This window comes from Callorhinus ursinus, unplaced genomic scaffold (assembly GCF_003265705.2).
Source record: "Callorhinus ursinus isolate GAN/ISIS: 27379988/994484 unplaced genomic scaffold, GSC_fseal_2.0 scaffold21, whole genome shotgun sequence".
NCBI classification, from domain to species: domain Eukaryota; kingdom Metazoa; phylum Chordata; class Mammalia; order Carnivora; family Otariidae; genus Callorhinus; species Callorhinus ursinus.
Genome location: NW_027397083.1, coordinates 17,786,979 through 17,802,248, shown reverse-complemented (window position 1 = coordinate 17,802,248; position 15,270 = coordinate 17,786,979). Strand labels below are relative to the sequence as shown.

Below are 15,270 nucleotides of genomic sequence, written 5' to 3'. Positions count from 1 at the left end.
GTATTTATTTATTAAGTATTTTTTATTTGAAGTATAGTTGACATACAATGTTATATAGTTTCAGGTGTACAACACAGTGATTTGATGGTTCTATACATTATGGAGTGCTCACCAAGGTAAGTATGGTTTCCATCTGTCATCACACAAGGTTACAATATTATTATTGACTATATTCCCTATTCTATATTAAAAGCGATATTTCATCAAATATTTACAAACATGCTTATTACTGAATCATGTCCTGAATTTTATAAATTGTGAAAATTCTTTAAATTTTACAAATTGTAAGGAAAAAAATAAGCTAAAGAATTGCTTGATCATCCAGTTTTAAATAAATTGCTCTTTGGAGTCAAAAAGAAAAATACCAGTGACATTTTTACTTATACTCAACCTTTCATCTAAGAACATGTAATATTTGTGACTATTACCCCCATTTTACCACCAAGGCATAGAATTACAAGGATTGAACTGAAGTGAACTCAAGAGGTTATCTAATCTAGCTTCTATCTCCAAAAATGACTGCATTTTAACAATCCAAGAGATATGTCCATCTTCTCTACTTTTCAAAATCTCCAGGGAAGATGTTACAACTTGCCTTAGCAATTTACTCTGGTGTATAATATCCCTTGTTTTACTCATAATCCAAATCTGAAGATAAGAAGGAAATCTGAAGATAAGAAGGAAATAAAACCTGGTTTCCTAGATTCCAGGTAAACACCCAGTTGTGGTTATAAAATAACCACAAAAATAAGAAGATGAAGAAATAAATATTTCAATAAGAACAATTTCCAGTATCTAGTCAACTATTCACCTGTTTCAAGCAACAGTCATTTTAAAAATACTCTGGCATAAAAAAATGACTGATACCTGTCTTGATTTCATAATAAGTCTCTCCCTTTAGTAAAAGAAATAATTTCTATTAGATGTATATTTATAAGTCCTAAAGATAAGAATAGCATATATTTATTGGGAACTTTCTCAGTGCTGGCTCTCCATGCATAATATCATATTGAATTTTCATATCATTTCTGTTAGGTAGGCACTATTGTTATTCCCATTTTTTAGATGACAAAATGGAGGCTGGGAGAAGGTAAAGTGTCCAAAGTCTCATAGATTCAATGACAAAGCCCGGATTAAAACCTAGACAGTTTGGTTATGTTTCACTGTCTCTCTAATATGTATTTAATAAATTTTAGTTGTTATTATTAGGCTGCTTTAAGATTGGTTGAAAAGCCCTTATCCGTAAAAAAAAAGTTGTTCCTTCAAACTCCCATTAGTTCCTCCATATTTCTGTCAGACCAAAGATGATCTGGGAAATATATGCACCTCCTAAAAAACATGCATTTATGAGACAAAATTTGTTTCTTAAAGTTTGCTTGATTGTTACATGATTTTTCTTAGACCCATCTAGATTTGCTTTTAAAAATGCATATGGATACTTTTAAAACAAATCTTAGTTATTTTGGACTTAAATAAGCAGGGGTTATTCCAGGTCTTACTATTTTTATTCCAGAAGCAGGGGTCTTCCAGGTCTTACGATTTTTATTATTATTATTTTTTAAGATTTTATTTATTTGAGAGAGAGAGAGAGAGAGAGAGAGAAAGTACATAAGTGGCAGGGAGGGCCAGAGAGAGAGGGGGAAGCAGGCTCTCCACTGAGCAGGGGCTGGATCCCCTGCTCCATCCCTGGATCCCCTGAGATCATGACCTGAGCCCAGGGCAGATGCTTAACTAAACCACCCAGGCACAACTAGGTCTTATTATTTTAAAATGAAAAGAATCAGGGGCGCCTGGGTGGCTCAGTCGTTAAGCGTCTGCCTTTGGCTCAGGTCATGATCCCAGGGTCCTGGGTTTGAGCCCAGCATCGGGCTCCCTGCTCAGCAGGAAGCCTGCTTCTCCCTCTCCCACTCCCCCTGCTGTGTTCCCTCTCTCGCTGTGTCTTTCTCTGTCAAGTGAATAAAATCTTTAAAAAAATAAAGATAAAATGAAAAGAATCAGATTTTAGATTTGAAGCTAGATTAGATTGGTTTCAATCTAAAAATTTTATAAAATATTATAACCAACTAGAATGTTCTCTAAGTGTAAGCACAATTTTTAACTAGGTAAATGGCCAACTATATGTTAGCCAAAGAAATCTTGTTGCTTTACTAAGGTAATTTATGTTGTTAGTACACTATGCATGCTTCTAAACAGCTGAAGTTTTGCATTCTTTATAATACCTTCTTAATATTTCAGTTTATTTGTTGACACTGATATTTAAAAGAAAAAAACCAACACATTTCAAAACCTATGAAAACTTTGAAATTTAATTTATACTTTAATATTTCATACAACATTACCTTTTCCATTGTTTCCTTTCCCACTGTAATCTCATGCCCATCTTGCCCCATGCCATTCTTAAAGAAGAGAATTCGGACTGAGGTCTTCTCAGTAAGTTCCTTCATTCTAACAGAAAGAACAGGCTTGGTTTTCTGTCTTTTAACATCAGTAGGAAGCATCAGTCCATTCATTGTCCAAGTTACTTTCTTCATTAACAACAGATGGTCTAGAAGAGAATTTTTTTTTAAAGTCAAGTCAATATTTGGCTTCAAAACTAGAAATGGACACATCATATTTCCCCTCCCCCCCTTACCTATATCATAATCACTGGCCAGTCTCCATTTAGATGCTGGTTTTCTGAAATGCTACCACGAGCATCCCACTTACCGTGACATAAGCTGTAGCAAGCTGTCTGCTCTGATAGCCTGCATAAATCATCATTTCTGAAGGGAACAGATGTTCAGGGTATGAAAGAGTAATACCACAATTTAGTCCTAATTAAAATTCACCTTAGCATGCCTCTATCACTGATCAGATGCACGGGGCTAAAAGGGTCCATTGAAAGGGTCCAAGGTCCTTTGCTCACTATAAAACAATATGGGTCCTGAAATTTTGCGTTCTTTTGGGTTGGGAAAATGCTTTTTTTCCTCCTTAATATGATTTATTATCCATGTTGTTTTAAAGATGATGACCTCCAAATAGTAACCTTATACATAATTCTTCTCCTGTGACTAGAATGAAAGTGCCTTCTAGGACATCTTTGGTAAGAGATTCGTAACATTTCACTAAAACTGAAAACCAGCTCTGCATTAACAGTTTACTTTGACCTATACATTTTCAAAGATGTGTGCAGGAATTTAAGTTTCAAAACTCCCACTCATATTAATGGGAGTGAAACTAAATTACTATGTATGACTTTGAAAATGTAAGGGTAAGAAACGGAAGTGAAGTATGTTGCATAGTAAGGTTGCTATCAGCATTCCTCTCTTTTCAAAGGTTTCACTTCATAAATAAATAATTTACACCTGGGTTATTTTTTTTTATTTGTGCATTCAATCTATTTTAGATTATATTTTCTTTTCACATAAATTACAAAATGTGATTTTACAATTACAACGATCCCTCCCTTACCTGCTCTATATTTGTCCTAATGAGAGAAATAAAATTTTATTTGCATACAATTGAAAATACCTGCATTTGTATGCCAAAATTTCTAAATAACCCTTCTCTATTAGCACTTACTTTGAAAGATGCATGGCCTCTTTAACCTAGAAATGGTACTTTACATAAAATCTGCAAGTATCGATATGAAACACAAGCAAATAGTTCTGGGAACTTCGAGTCCCAGAATGGTTACATTAAATGTTAAAAAAACAAAAACACTGTCTTTCTCTCTTGTGTACATACACACATCACACATATACATGCACACATATGTATAAAATAGGTAGCAATACGAGCAAAACTTGCAGAATAAACTAAAACTAGATCATAGATATGAGTAAGTCTTTAAGAAGAGAAAAAATATTTTTACAGAAATTCCTGTATTTTGTCATTTTTTAATCTAAAATTCTAGGGATTAGAATTAGAAAAATGAGCTAGACATTAATGAGTTCATACATGCCCAAAATAATAGAAAACAGGCACTCAAATAAATACACGTACATGCATGTTCATAGCAGCACTATTCACAATAGCCAAGAGGCGTAAGCCAAATACCCACCAATGGATGAATGGATAAACAAAATATAGTACATACATACAATGGAATATTATTCAGCAAGGAGAGAATGAAGTACTGATACTGATACATGCTACAATGTGGATGAACCTCAAACCCTTATGCTAAGTGAAAGAAGCCAGACATAAAAGGCAACATACTGTGTAATTCCACTAATATGAAATATTCAGAACAGGTAAATCCATAGAAACAAAATTCAGGCTAATGGTTGCAGGAGTGGGAAGAGGGTAGAATGGGGAAAAATTTAATAAGTTTTATTTTGGAATGATGGAAATGTTTTGAAACTAGATATAAGTAATAGTTGCACAACACTGTGAATATACTGAAAGCCACTGAATTGTTCACTTAGAAATGATTAATTTTATGTTATGTGAATTTACCATAATAAATAAATAAAGGAAGGGGGGGAGAAAGTGGGGAGGTGGTTGGAAAGACTAATAGTATCTATCTGAAAATAAAAAAAAAAAATCTCTCACTGGGAAAAAAATAAATTTATATATTTGATAGTTTATCTACAATCTGGACACACACATACACAGATGTTTTGCATAGTGAAAAAAGAATAAACCTTCAAACTAGGTTTGAATAACAGCTCTGTTATTTAGTGACCCTAGATGAGTGATAATTCTCCAATTTCTTTCCTATAAAGTATCCAGTGGGTACCACTTCACTACCTGATGAAGATTAAATATTTTATATGTCAAAGTACCTAACGCATTGAAGGTACTCCATAAATATTAGCTTCTTCCCCCACATCCCAGAAATTCTATGCTTATTATGAAGCATTAGAGTCTATTAATTGTTATATCAGTCAGGGTCCAACCAGAGAAACAGAATCCACTACTCAGAGTATTTGAGCAGAGAGGACTGACTACAGGGAATTGGTTATGTAAGTAATGGAAAAGATGGAGAAGCAATCAAAGGACAGTGAGGCAACCCAGAAACTGGCAACAGCAAGAAACCACTCCCACATTGGGGTGCCTGGCTGGCTCAGTCGGTAGAGCATTAGACTCTTGAACTCAGGGTTGTGAGTTTGATCCCCATGTTGGGTGTAGAGATTACTTAAAAATAAAATCTTAAATAAAAAAAGAAACTGCTCCCACCAAGGCCACAGGGAGGAGGCGTTACAGGTGCCCAGATTTAGAGAATCTTACCAATAAAGGGTTTTCCCCTTTGCTGACTGAGACCAGGGTCAGGATTAGGGTGAGACAAGTGAAGGGTCAACAATGCAAAACTGAAAGGAGCACACTCAGTTGTGCAAGTGCAGTAACCAGTAAGAAACCCCCAGTAAGCGCCTCCTTAAATTTTGTCCCGTAGGTTCATCACTCATCTTACATGAGTCTCAGCCTGCTTTCTCTCTTCTCTATGCAGACTCCTAAAATTCAACTAAAATAATGCTATTAGCTGGACACTGTTTTATATGATTTATAGATAATAACTTATGAAGTCCTCTCCACAAGCTTATGAGGTAGAAAATACCATTATCTTCATTTACAGGTGAAGAAACTGAGGCGCAGAGAAGTTAAATAACTTGAGTAAGATCTTGCAGCTGGCAAGTGGTTGCACCAGGATATGAATTTAGTTCTAGAAACTGTACTCCTTTTTTTAAAAAAAAAAGATTTTACTTATTTATTTGACAGAGAGAAACACAGCAAGAGAGGGAACACAAGCAGGAGGAGTAGGGGAGGGAGAAGCAGGCGTCCCGCAGAGCAGGGAGCCCGATGCGGGGCTCGATCCCAGGACCCTGGGCTCATGACCCAAGCCAAAGGCAGACGCTTAACAACTGAACCACCCAGGTGCCCCGAAACTGTACTCCTTTAAAAAAAAAAAGATTTTATTTACTCAAGTAATCTCTATACCCAATGTGGGGCCCAACACACAACCTGGAGATTAAGAGTTGCATGTTCCACTGACTGAGCCAGCCAGGCACCCCTACACTATTTGACTCTTCCATGTATTTTATGCTGTTATCTCAAACAAAATTTCACTTCTTTCCACACAAATTGGACATACTCTTCACATTTCTTATTTTTATCAGTGTTTCTATTTCTTTCACAGTAGTCCATTATCTCAGGGAGATCTTGAACCCTTGCCTCCTAATCATTTCTTTCCATTCGCTTTTTGGGTGTCCATTCATCAATGCACCCAGAGTGATAGTTATGAACAGGACAGGGTAACTTGTGCAGACTACAGCCTCTTGGAGAAAGACAGTGGACATTCTCTCTGAAGAGGTGACATGTGAGTAGAGAGGCTTGCACAATGAGAAGTCAGTCATGAAAATCTGGGGGGAAAGAGCATTCCAGGCAGAATAAAAATCAAGCACAAAGTCTCTGAGATGAGAATCAGCTTGGCATGTTTGAGAAAGAAAAAGTTTAGATAGAGCAAGAATGTATAAGCCACAGAGGCAGAAAGAGGCCAGATTGTACAGACCAGGATAAAGGGTTTGGATCTTACTCTGGATGTAAAGGGAAGCTACTGGAAGGTTCTCAGCAGGGCACTGTATGAAGAACAACTATAATAGGGAGATGACACTGGTAGTCTCCCCCACCAAATTCCTTTTATGAGGCTAGTGCACCCAAACTCCAGGGGCTGTGAGTATTGGTCTCTTAACACCTCACAACTGCATCCTTCTCCTGAGAACTGCCCTCAGCTGAAAGGAACCAGCCACCTAGCCAGGAAATGCCTATGAGGTGATGGTCTCTTCCTACCTAGGGGTCCCAGCCCACAGCCAATGACTGACTGACTGGGGGACATAATGGCCAGTCTCCTGGCCTTCAGGAGGGGCAACTCTGTGGTATGCTCCCCACTCCAAATTGAGGCTAGACTTCAGCTGAACACAGGGCATGGTTGAACCTCTCCTTCTATTCTGTTGCTTCCCTCACTAAGTCCCTTGTAGAAAAATCCCCATCTCAGGCTCTGCTTCTAGGGAAACTGATCTGAGACAGAGTCAAAGTAAAGCAACTTAACTCTTCCCTATCTTTCTTTGCAGTAACTCCTTTTTTTCTCTTTTTTTGTAAAAGCATTATTCCTTTCCATTTCCAGCCAAAACCACTTGTCCGTTTCCCTCTCAGTCTCCTATCATCTAAAAGAGCTTCCTAATTGTATTTTATTTTCCTCTATCATATCTGACATCCTATACTCCAATTATAGCTGAATTTTCCTAAAACATCAATTTTATCATTGCCTAAAGAGAAAGTTCTTGGAACTAACTTTTGAAGTTTCCATTAGTCAATCACCCAGTCTGTCAGGTAGTCAGCAAATACTTATTGAATCCATCCTATGTGTCAGACCCTGTGCAAGGAATGTGAAAAAGACCCATTCCCTCAAATTTATGTTTAACAGAAGAGTTTACTGACAATCTGACACTATCCAAACTTACATGTCTTTATCTTATCCTAGTTTAAAACACTTTTTTACCTATGCCAATCTGTTCATTATCCTTTGAGTGTACCAAGGGCGTTTTTAAGTGCATTCTTCACATACTCAGACTCAAGTCCTGCTCAAGATCCAGTTTAAGATCTTCCTTTAGTGCTCCAGCTACAAGGATCTGTCACCTCTCTGAATCCTTAGAGCACATGTGGTCTATACCACTTACCCATATATTCATTCATTCAGTAATGTTTGAGAACATACCACATTTCAGGTCCTATATTACATATTAAGGAAAGAGCATAAGTGATCTGGAATTATGTAAACATTTATAAACATAGATCCTATTTCTGCGTCCATACTTAACCTCATAGAAGGTAGGAAATCAAGTCTATATTTATTACTACTTTGCTCCAGGGTATATATAAGTTTACTGCACATAGTATAATTCCTAGATGTTAATTCTTCCTGGGCATTTAAATGTTCAATTGATAAAATTTAATTTTATGTCACTTTATATAACATACCAGTTATATAAAATAAATTTATTGCCTGTGTATAGATATACCTACCATTTTTATTCTCTACATCCCCCCAGTATGAACTTAAATATGACTGATCTATCACCTTGACTCTTATCATTCCAGCATGGAGAACCTGAAGATGCTCAGCAAAGACCTGACTAGGTTTTAGTCCTGGTGAGGAAGAGGATTATGCAAGGCTGGAAATGGGTAGAAAGAGAAGTAATCAAATGGTAAGGGGACAGCTAGGTAAGTGGGGCAGGGAACGAGGCCCGGTATTAAAACAAAAAACTTAATGCCATCTAAACCCACTTTGTTGGGGTGCCTGTGTGGCTCAGTAGGTCATGATCCCAGGGTCCAGGGTAGAGCCCCACATCGGGCTCCCTGCTTGGCAGGGAGCCTGCTTCTCCCTCTCCCTCTGCCTGCCGCTCTGCCTGCCGCTCTGTCTGCTTGTACTCCCCCCACCCCCTGTCAAATAAATAAATAAATAAAATCTTAAAAAAAAATAAACCCACTTTGTGCTTCTCAGAAAACATATTAGCCATAGCCAGCAAATGCTTTCTATACTTTTCTTTTGCTAACTTCCTCATCTCAAAACCCTGGGATCCCTCCCAGGGCTAAGGCTATCTGGTACCTTTGTAAGAATTAAAAAACAGCCTCTGGGGGCACCTGGGTGGCTCAGTCGTTAAGCGTCTGCCTTCGGCTCAGGTCTTGATCCCAGGGTCCTGGGATTGAGCCCCACATCAGGCTCCGTGCTCAGTGGGAAGCCTGCTTCTCCCTCTCCCACTCCCCCTGCTTGTGTTCCCTCTCTCGCTGTGTCTCTCTCTGTCAAATAAATAAATAAAATCTTAAAAAAAAAAAAAAAAAACAGCCTCTGCCCCTAACTCCCATGGTGGAACTGGAAAAAAGTGAGTCTAGCTCCACAGTCCTTCAGCTGTGCACAACAGTGGGCAGTGGCCCTGAACCTACACAGAGGTCACACCACCTCCTTTCTTCCTTACTTTCAGTAATAGTTAACAAGCACTGTAAGCAAGGTACTATGAGAAATACAAAGAGAAGTATTAAATGAAAGAAGAGAGCACCCCCCCACCACCACTACCACCAAAAGAATGATTGAGGGGAGATAATGGGCAAGAATGGGCATTCCTGAGAGGATGTAGGAGGGCTGAAAATCTCAGATCTACAGGTTCCTGGGAGAATCTTTTATCCCAGCACTTCACTTCTGACCATTGTCTGGTCTCAGACAAGCATTAGCATAACCATTAGCCTCTCTGCCATGTAATTATTCTTGGGCTGGCTTATTCTGGCCCCCTGCCAAACAGGAACATTCACAAATCTACATATGAATTTGGGGTAGGGGATTTTTAATATACTCTTCCTAAACATCCACTTCTGTTTACAGCTGAGCCTGCTGCTCTGATGAGGTCTATTTCCACCCCTCCTGGCAGCCATCTCCTTGAAATATGGATGGTTCACCATGATACCTATTTCATTTGGTCCTTCATTCATCCACTGAACAGCATTTACTAAGCATCTATTAAGTGCCAGACCCTGTACCAGAAAATGATGGTGAATAAGGAAGCCAAGGTTTCTGCTCTAAGCTAACTTGGTCTAGAGGGAACAACAGACACTTATTTGACCGGTAATTACAAATCTGATGATTACCAAAGAGGACATTGAGAATGCAATGGGAGCTTATCCTTATTAGTGGGAGGTTCCCCAGAGAGTAGGACATAATATAATGCCTATCCGTATATGATCTCAATAGCAGGATCCTTGGAGTTCCCCTTTGGAGAGTTCTTGAATCTCTACCTTGTTGACAGTACAAGCAAGTCTCAGTCCCTATGCACCCAACTGCCAAAGAAGGGGTCCTAGTCTTATCTCACCTTCTCCTTTAAATTTGCTAGCCACACCTGGTGGGTTCCAAAGCAGTCACAGTCAGACCTGTTTCTGTCTTCCTCTCCTCAGGCACTAATAAGTTAAGAGACCACCAGGACAGCAGTGGAGGTTGCACTCCAGTAAAGTTCTAAGGTTCAGTATAACCTTGGAAAATACTTCCCCAAAGGGCCATACCCCAGATGCTCGGGAATTGCCAAGTCCCCTTGATTATTCATACATTTACTCTTCTGCAGCACTCAGAAAATGTTATGCTCCAACCATAGGTTATATTTTATTTTGAAGAATCCACATCTTATTTTATTTTCACAGTTTTGTTTATAACTAAATCATTAAAAAAATAAAGCACTTTCTAGCCTGCTTCTATGTTAGAAGGTCTATCTATAATATCATTACATTTTCTCAGTCTACTTCAAAAAAGCCAATGCCTGTCATAAAATTAAATAAATCTGGGTGCTCCCACATTGTAATTTTCCATTTTGCATGTGCCAGGCAAAAGAATACTTCTTTCTGTCACCAAAATAAAAGCAGCACATTTGCAACTTCAAATCCATGAGCTTATTAAAAATTTTATTTTTAAAAATTCATTCTCTTGTAGTTGGGCAATAAACTTGAAAATAGTTTAATGCTCTGATTGTCAAGTAGGTATAGATAATGACATTAAATATGAACAAGCACATCATTTCATGGGTGCAAGATAAGTTTATAAAATATAAATGCTCTGACAGTAAGAAAACATACTGCTATACTCAATTATATCATCTGTTCAAAATACAATTGCTTCTATGTTTGGTAAATAGAATAATCCAGGTCACATTCCTGTGTTCAACTGAGTTTCTAGTCCCTCCCTTTTCTCTAAATACTTGTGTTGTTTCTGCATGTTCTTAAGTGTCATCATGTATTGCTATAGGCATGATGGCTATATTTAACTAATAATGACAGTGGTTGTCATTAGATTTTAACTCAGTAACACTAGTCTGACATATCATTTGAAGTATGTCTTCAATTTAAATTTGATTAAAATTACAAACATCCCATCTATTGTGCCAATCAAAATGTTGTCACCCTTTCCCTGAACTTTTCTATGAACTTTCTTGAAATAAGTTATGGCAGCTTAAAGTGAAGGCTAGCCTTGGGTCATAAACATATTTTAAAATATGACTCTTGGAACAGAACAGAGCAAGGCCACTTGGGGCTCCTTTTAAAAAAGGACTTGAGTTTGACTTACACGCTGAACAAATTCTCAAGGCAAAAAGCACAATATTGTAAGAGTTCAAAGGCTCTAACTCAGATTCCCATATCATACTATGTATACCAGTGCTCGGCAGGGATTTTAATTTGGCTGTGTGCATTTTAAGATCTCAGACCTAGCAAATACCTTTGGTAGTAAAATCAGGGACTTGTGACAACCTGCTTGAAAAGCTGGTAAACGTGCCTAACGAGATAGAGCAAAAGAAGGAAAATAAAGATTACGTGGAAATACAATGTTTTTGATACCTATTATATATGGTAGGCTTTTACAATGATCATTTTATGTACTCCTCATAACTCTGAGGAGTCTACTATTGGGTTCAACTTATGAATAAGAAAACTGAGGCTTAGAGAGGTTAAGTGACTTGCCCAGGCTCACACTGTAGCTTGCTTCCCTGGCAGTAATGAAGAAAGCAGAGATAAATGTTTTTGTTGTTGTTTTCCTGAACCTAGCTAGCTATTCTGGGGAGAGAGGAGTACACACAAGGTTCTGATGACTAGCCTTGGGATTTTAATAGCAATTAGAATCTTAGTTATGTTAAGAAATGCTATTCTCAGTGTTCTGTTCAGACTAGACATTTATAGACATTTAATTTCCAAATAATTTATCTTTTTGTAGAAACAAAGACAATATCCAATAATCCTTTAAGATATTATTACCTCAATTTTACAGGTCATTGAAGCACAGACAAATCTATTTAAGGTCATATAAAAGGAACTAGAATCTTGCAAGATCATCTGACTTCAAGTATAGTGTTCTTGCCACTAAATAAGAATGCATTTCTCAAGTCTTTCCTAATAGATGTCTGAAAGCTTCAAAAACTGATGATCTAAAATTTAGGAAACCCTTGAAAGAGTACCTACTAAAAGATTTGATTTAGAGTTTACTACAAATGCCTGTTTCATTTGACAAATTATCTCCTTTTGTTTCCACGACATTATTTGTTCTTATAATACCACCCTTTTGATTTCCTTTATAACACCACTGTCAATAAATACCTTATTTACTTCTTTATATATTTATTGTCTTTGCTCCTTCTACCTCACTAAGCTCCATGAGATCTCTCTCTTGTTCATGTCATAACCTTAAGATTGGAGCAATGCCTGACACACTATAGGGACTCAATAAATATTATGATTAAATGAATGAATGGTCTTTCTTTAACTATTCCTCTGCCTCCTTAGATGGAGAACTACATTTTTTTTACCTCCCACACACTCTCTCAGCTCTAGCCAGGGAGATATTCTCTCTGTTCACTTTTACCCATGTAGCAAACAACTCAAGGTGATAAAAACAGTATTTATAACCCTTCTGAGTTAATACTCTATGAGAATTAAAATTTATCTGATTTCTTTGCAGCTATGACAGAAAGACCTTATCCAAACTCCCTAAGGTCAGGTGTAATTCCATAAATAGAACTTATGGAATCAAAAGTGCTAATACAGTGCATATATCCTAATAGTGCATAGATCATATATTAAGTAATGCATCCAGCAAGGTTTAGGGTAGTAGCCCATCATCAAACATAGTATTTTTCAATAAAATAATTGATTAGTTATACTAAATAAGGTTCTGTTACCAAATGAGTTATGAAAAATTTTTTTATCTTCTGCAATTTTGGATTTCAAAATTGCATGTAAGAGATTATGGAGTTGTAGCACTAACTTAGGATTCTGAGTAGAAAATATAATACACTTAAAGCACAGAATGCAGGCATGACATGCAGAAAGTATTCAAACTATCAGGACAGTTACAGGTTTGCAGGCCCCTTCACCAACCAAGGGTAGCCTTATGCAATTCAGCTATTCATGAATATGTCAGGGATTTAGATGATTCTCAATGATTTGGTAATTTACAGTATAAAGAGATGCTGCCATATACATGCTCTTGATTTCCCTATTAGCTAAAGACAGTTTTTGGAGGGTCCATCTCTTGCAACATTCTTTAAATCTACATCTGTTTATATAGTAAAGATAATCTACATACTTATTTACAGGTTTTAAACATTTGGGATAGGGAAATAAATAAAATATATGCCTAAGTTTTATCCTCACTTGTAAAAATAGATAAAAGAATCATGTGCTGGGACGCCTGAATGGCTCAGTCAGTTAAGCACCCAACTCTTGATTTTGGCTCAGGTCATGACCTCAGGGTTGTGCGACTGAGCCCTGCATTGGGCTCCATGCTGAACATCGAGCCTGCTTGGGATTCTCTCTCTCCCTTTCCCTCTGCCTTCCCCCCAACCCCCCATCGAAAGAATCACGTGCTATCTCAGAAGAAAGTGAGTTTTTATCCTCTATCTAATGTCTTATTCTTGTTTTTTAATATATATGCAGCTAAGTGGGAGATTTAAAATGGACTGACAAATAATCTTGCCTAATACAAATACTATTCAAACAATATGATAACAAGGAATTTGGGAAATCCCACCCTAACTCCTGTAGTAGTTGCTCAAATTAAGTAATACTCTCCCCATAGGTGATCATCACAAAGCCCAATATTAGCTTTAGCAGACTAAAGTAGTCCTTTGTATAGTCAGAATTATAGCATTGTCTTGAGATCTAGCAGTAAGAATAGCAAGGTGTGATTTGAGGTGGGTAGTGGGTTATTTCTTGAAACTTGTGCTTTTAACACAACCATTTAAAAATCAACAAATTCAGGAGACACATAATGGAACAAAATATAATGCATGAATCCAGGTTCATTAAACTAATGCATTTTTTGAAAAACAAAATATGACAGAACATTTCATTATTGACGCAGATAGGAGAAAAAGTGTTAGGCTGCTATTTAGAATGTGTCTTGTGTGTCGTAGAATTGAAATATTTCCAAATCATCAATAATTAAAATGATGAGAATCCATCATTTCACTGACATTTACTTCTACATGAAGAGATGGCCTATTTTAAATGTGCTCACATATATTCTTGTCAATCACAAGCTGTCACAGCAAATTATTTCATTTTGTAGATCACATGGCAGTTAGCAGAAAATCTCTAGGTTTAAATTTAGATCTTAGGTGTAGTATCAAGAACACTTTTTATGGATTTTTTTTCTGTGATTACATCTTTGCAATACAGTATATTAAAGATGTAAAATCTTATTCATAGTACTCAGTTTCACTTCTGGTTAACAAAACGCAGGACTGAAATGAATCACTGTAAATGACAGCTCTAAAAGTCAAACAGTAGAATAGAATATACAGAAAAGAATGAAAATATAAAACTAAAAAAATTTTTAAACAATCAGAACTCCATACAATGGAATTTGGATCTAATGAGTTAGGTCCAAACAGTTTTTTTCTCTCATTTTCTTTAAGACATTTAAGCAATTGCCGGGCATTTCTTATGCTAGGTTGGCACTGCCTACAGCTTCTAGCAGTTATAAAGAAGCTAATCTCTTATAAACCCCATGAATCAGATGTAAGAATTTTCACTGTGCCACCATTAAAGAAGATTCAGGAAATGGTGAATAAAACCTAAAGTGCATGCCCAAGGATCTGAAAGCTTTTAAAATGCCTCTTCAAACAATTCATTAACTACATCTTCACAATTCTAACAGAATCATTAATAGATTTCAGAATCTTCAAATGCCAGAATTATATGACCTAACCAGACAGTTGATCTTCATCAACAGTCTTTATAAAAAAGATTCTATTTTCCCCATACATAATCTTCTGCTTTGGCATTTAACTTCAAAATGTAAGAATTATTCTAATACTGCATTTCAACAGGGAATGCTTCATGTCAGTCTTGACCTTGGCTTGACCTCTGTAAGAAAGCTTTGTGTTTCGAGGTATGTGATGAATAGCTCTCTGGCTTTCTATTAAATCCAGTGGCACTGACTGTCAACAGTGGTACTCAAAAGGGGTAGTAAAGTAGTTAAAAATCAGAAATATTCCTTAGGTCTTTTTCTACCCTAGTAAATCTGGGAATAGTCTGAGGCAATTTTCACTATCTACACTGCTTTTGCAAAGAATAAGAAAACAATGAAGTATGGAAATATAATTGCCAAAATATACATAGACATATTTGGCCATCCTGTAGCAGAAATAACATAAATTTTCCTTTGGAGGACCCATTTGATTTACGTTGTTGAATAGGGTTCTCAGTTTTAAGGATTTATAACTTACTTACTCAGTTTAAGCTCCTTAAAGACCAGGACTTCTATCC

General features: G+C 36.9%; 1 protein-coding gene across 1 annotated transcript in view; it reads right to left on the bottom strand.

Moving 5' to 3' along the window:
• Positions 1 to 15,270, bottom strand: part of DCDC1 (doublecortin domain containing 1) — a 464,395-nt gene that overhangs the window by 405,022 nt on the left and 44,103 nt on the right. The window contains exon 7 of the mRNA XM_073904565.1: positions 2,340 to 2,545. Within this exon, the coding sequence (XP_073760666.1) occupies positions 2,340 to 2,545 (206 nt within the window). The remainder of the gene's footprint in view (positions 1 to 2,339; positions 2,546 to 15,270) is intronic.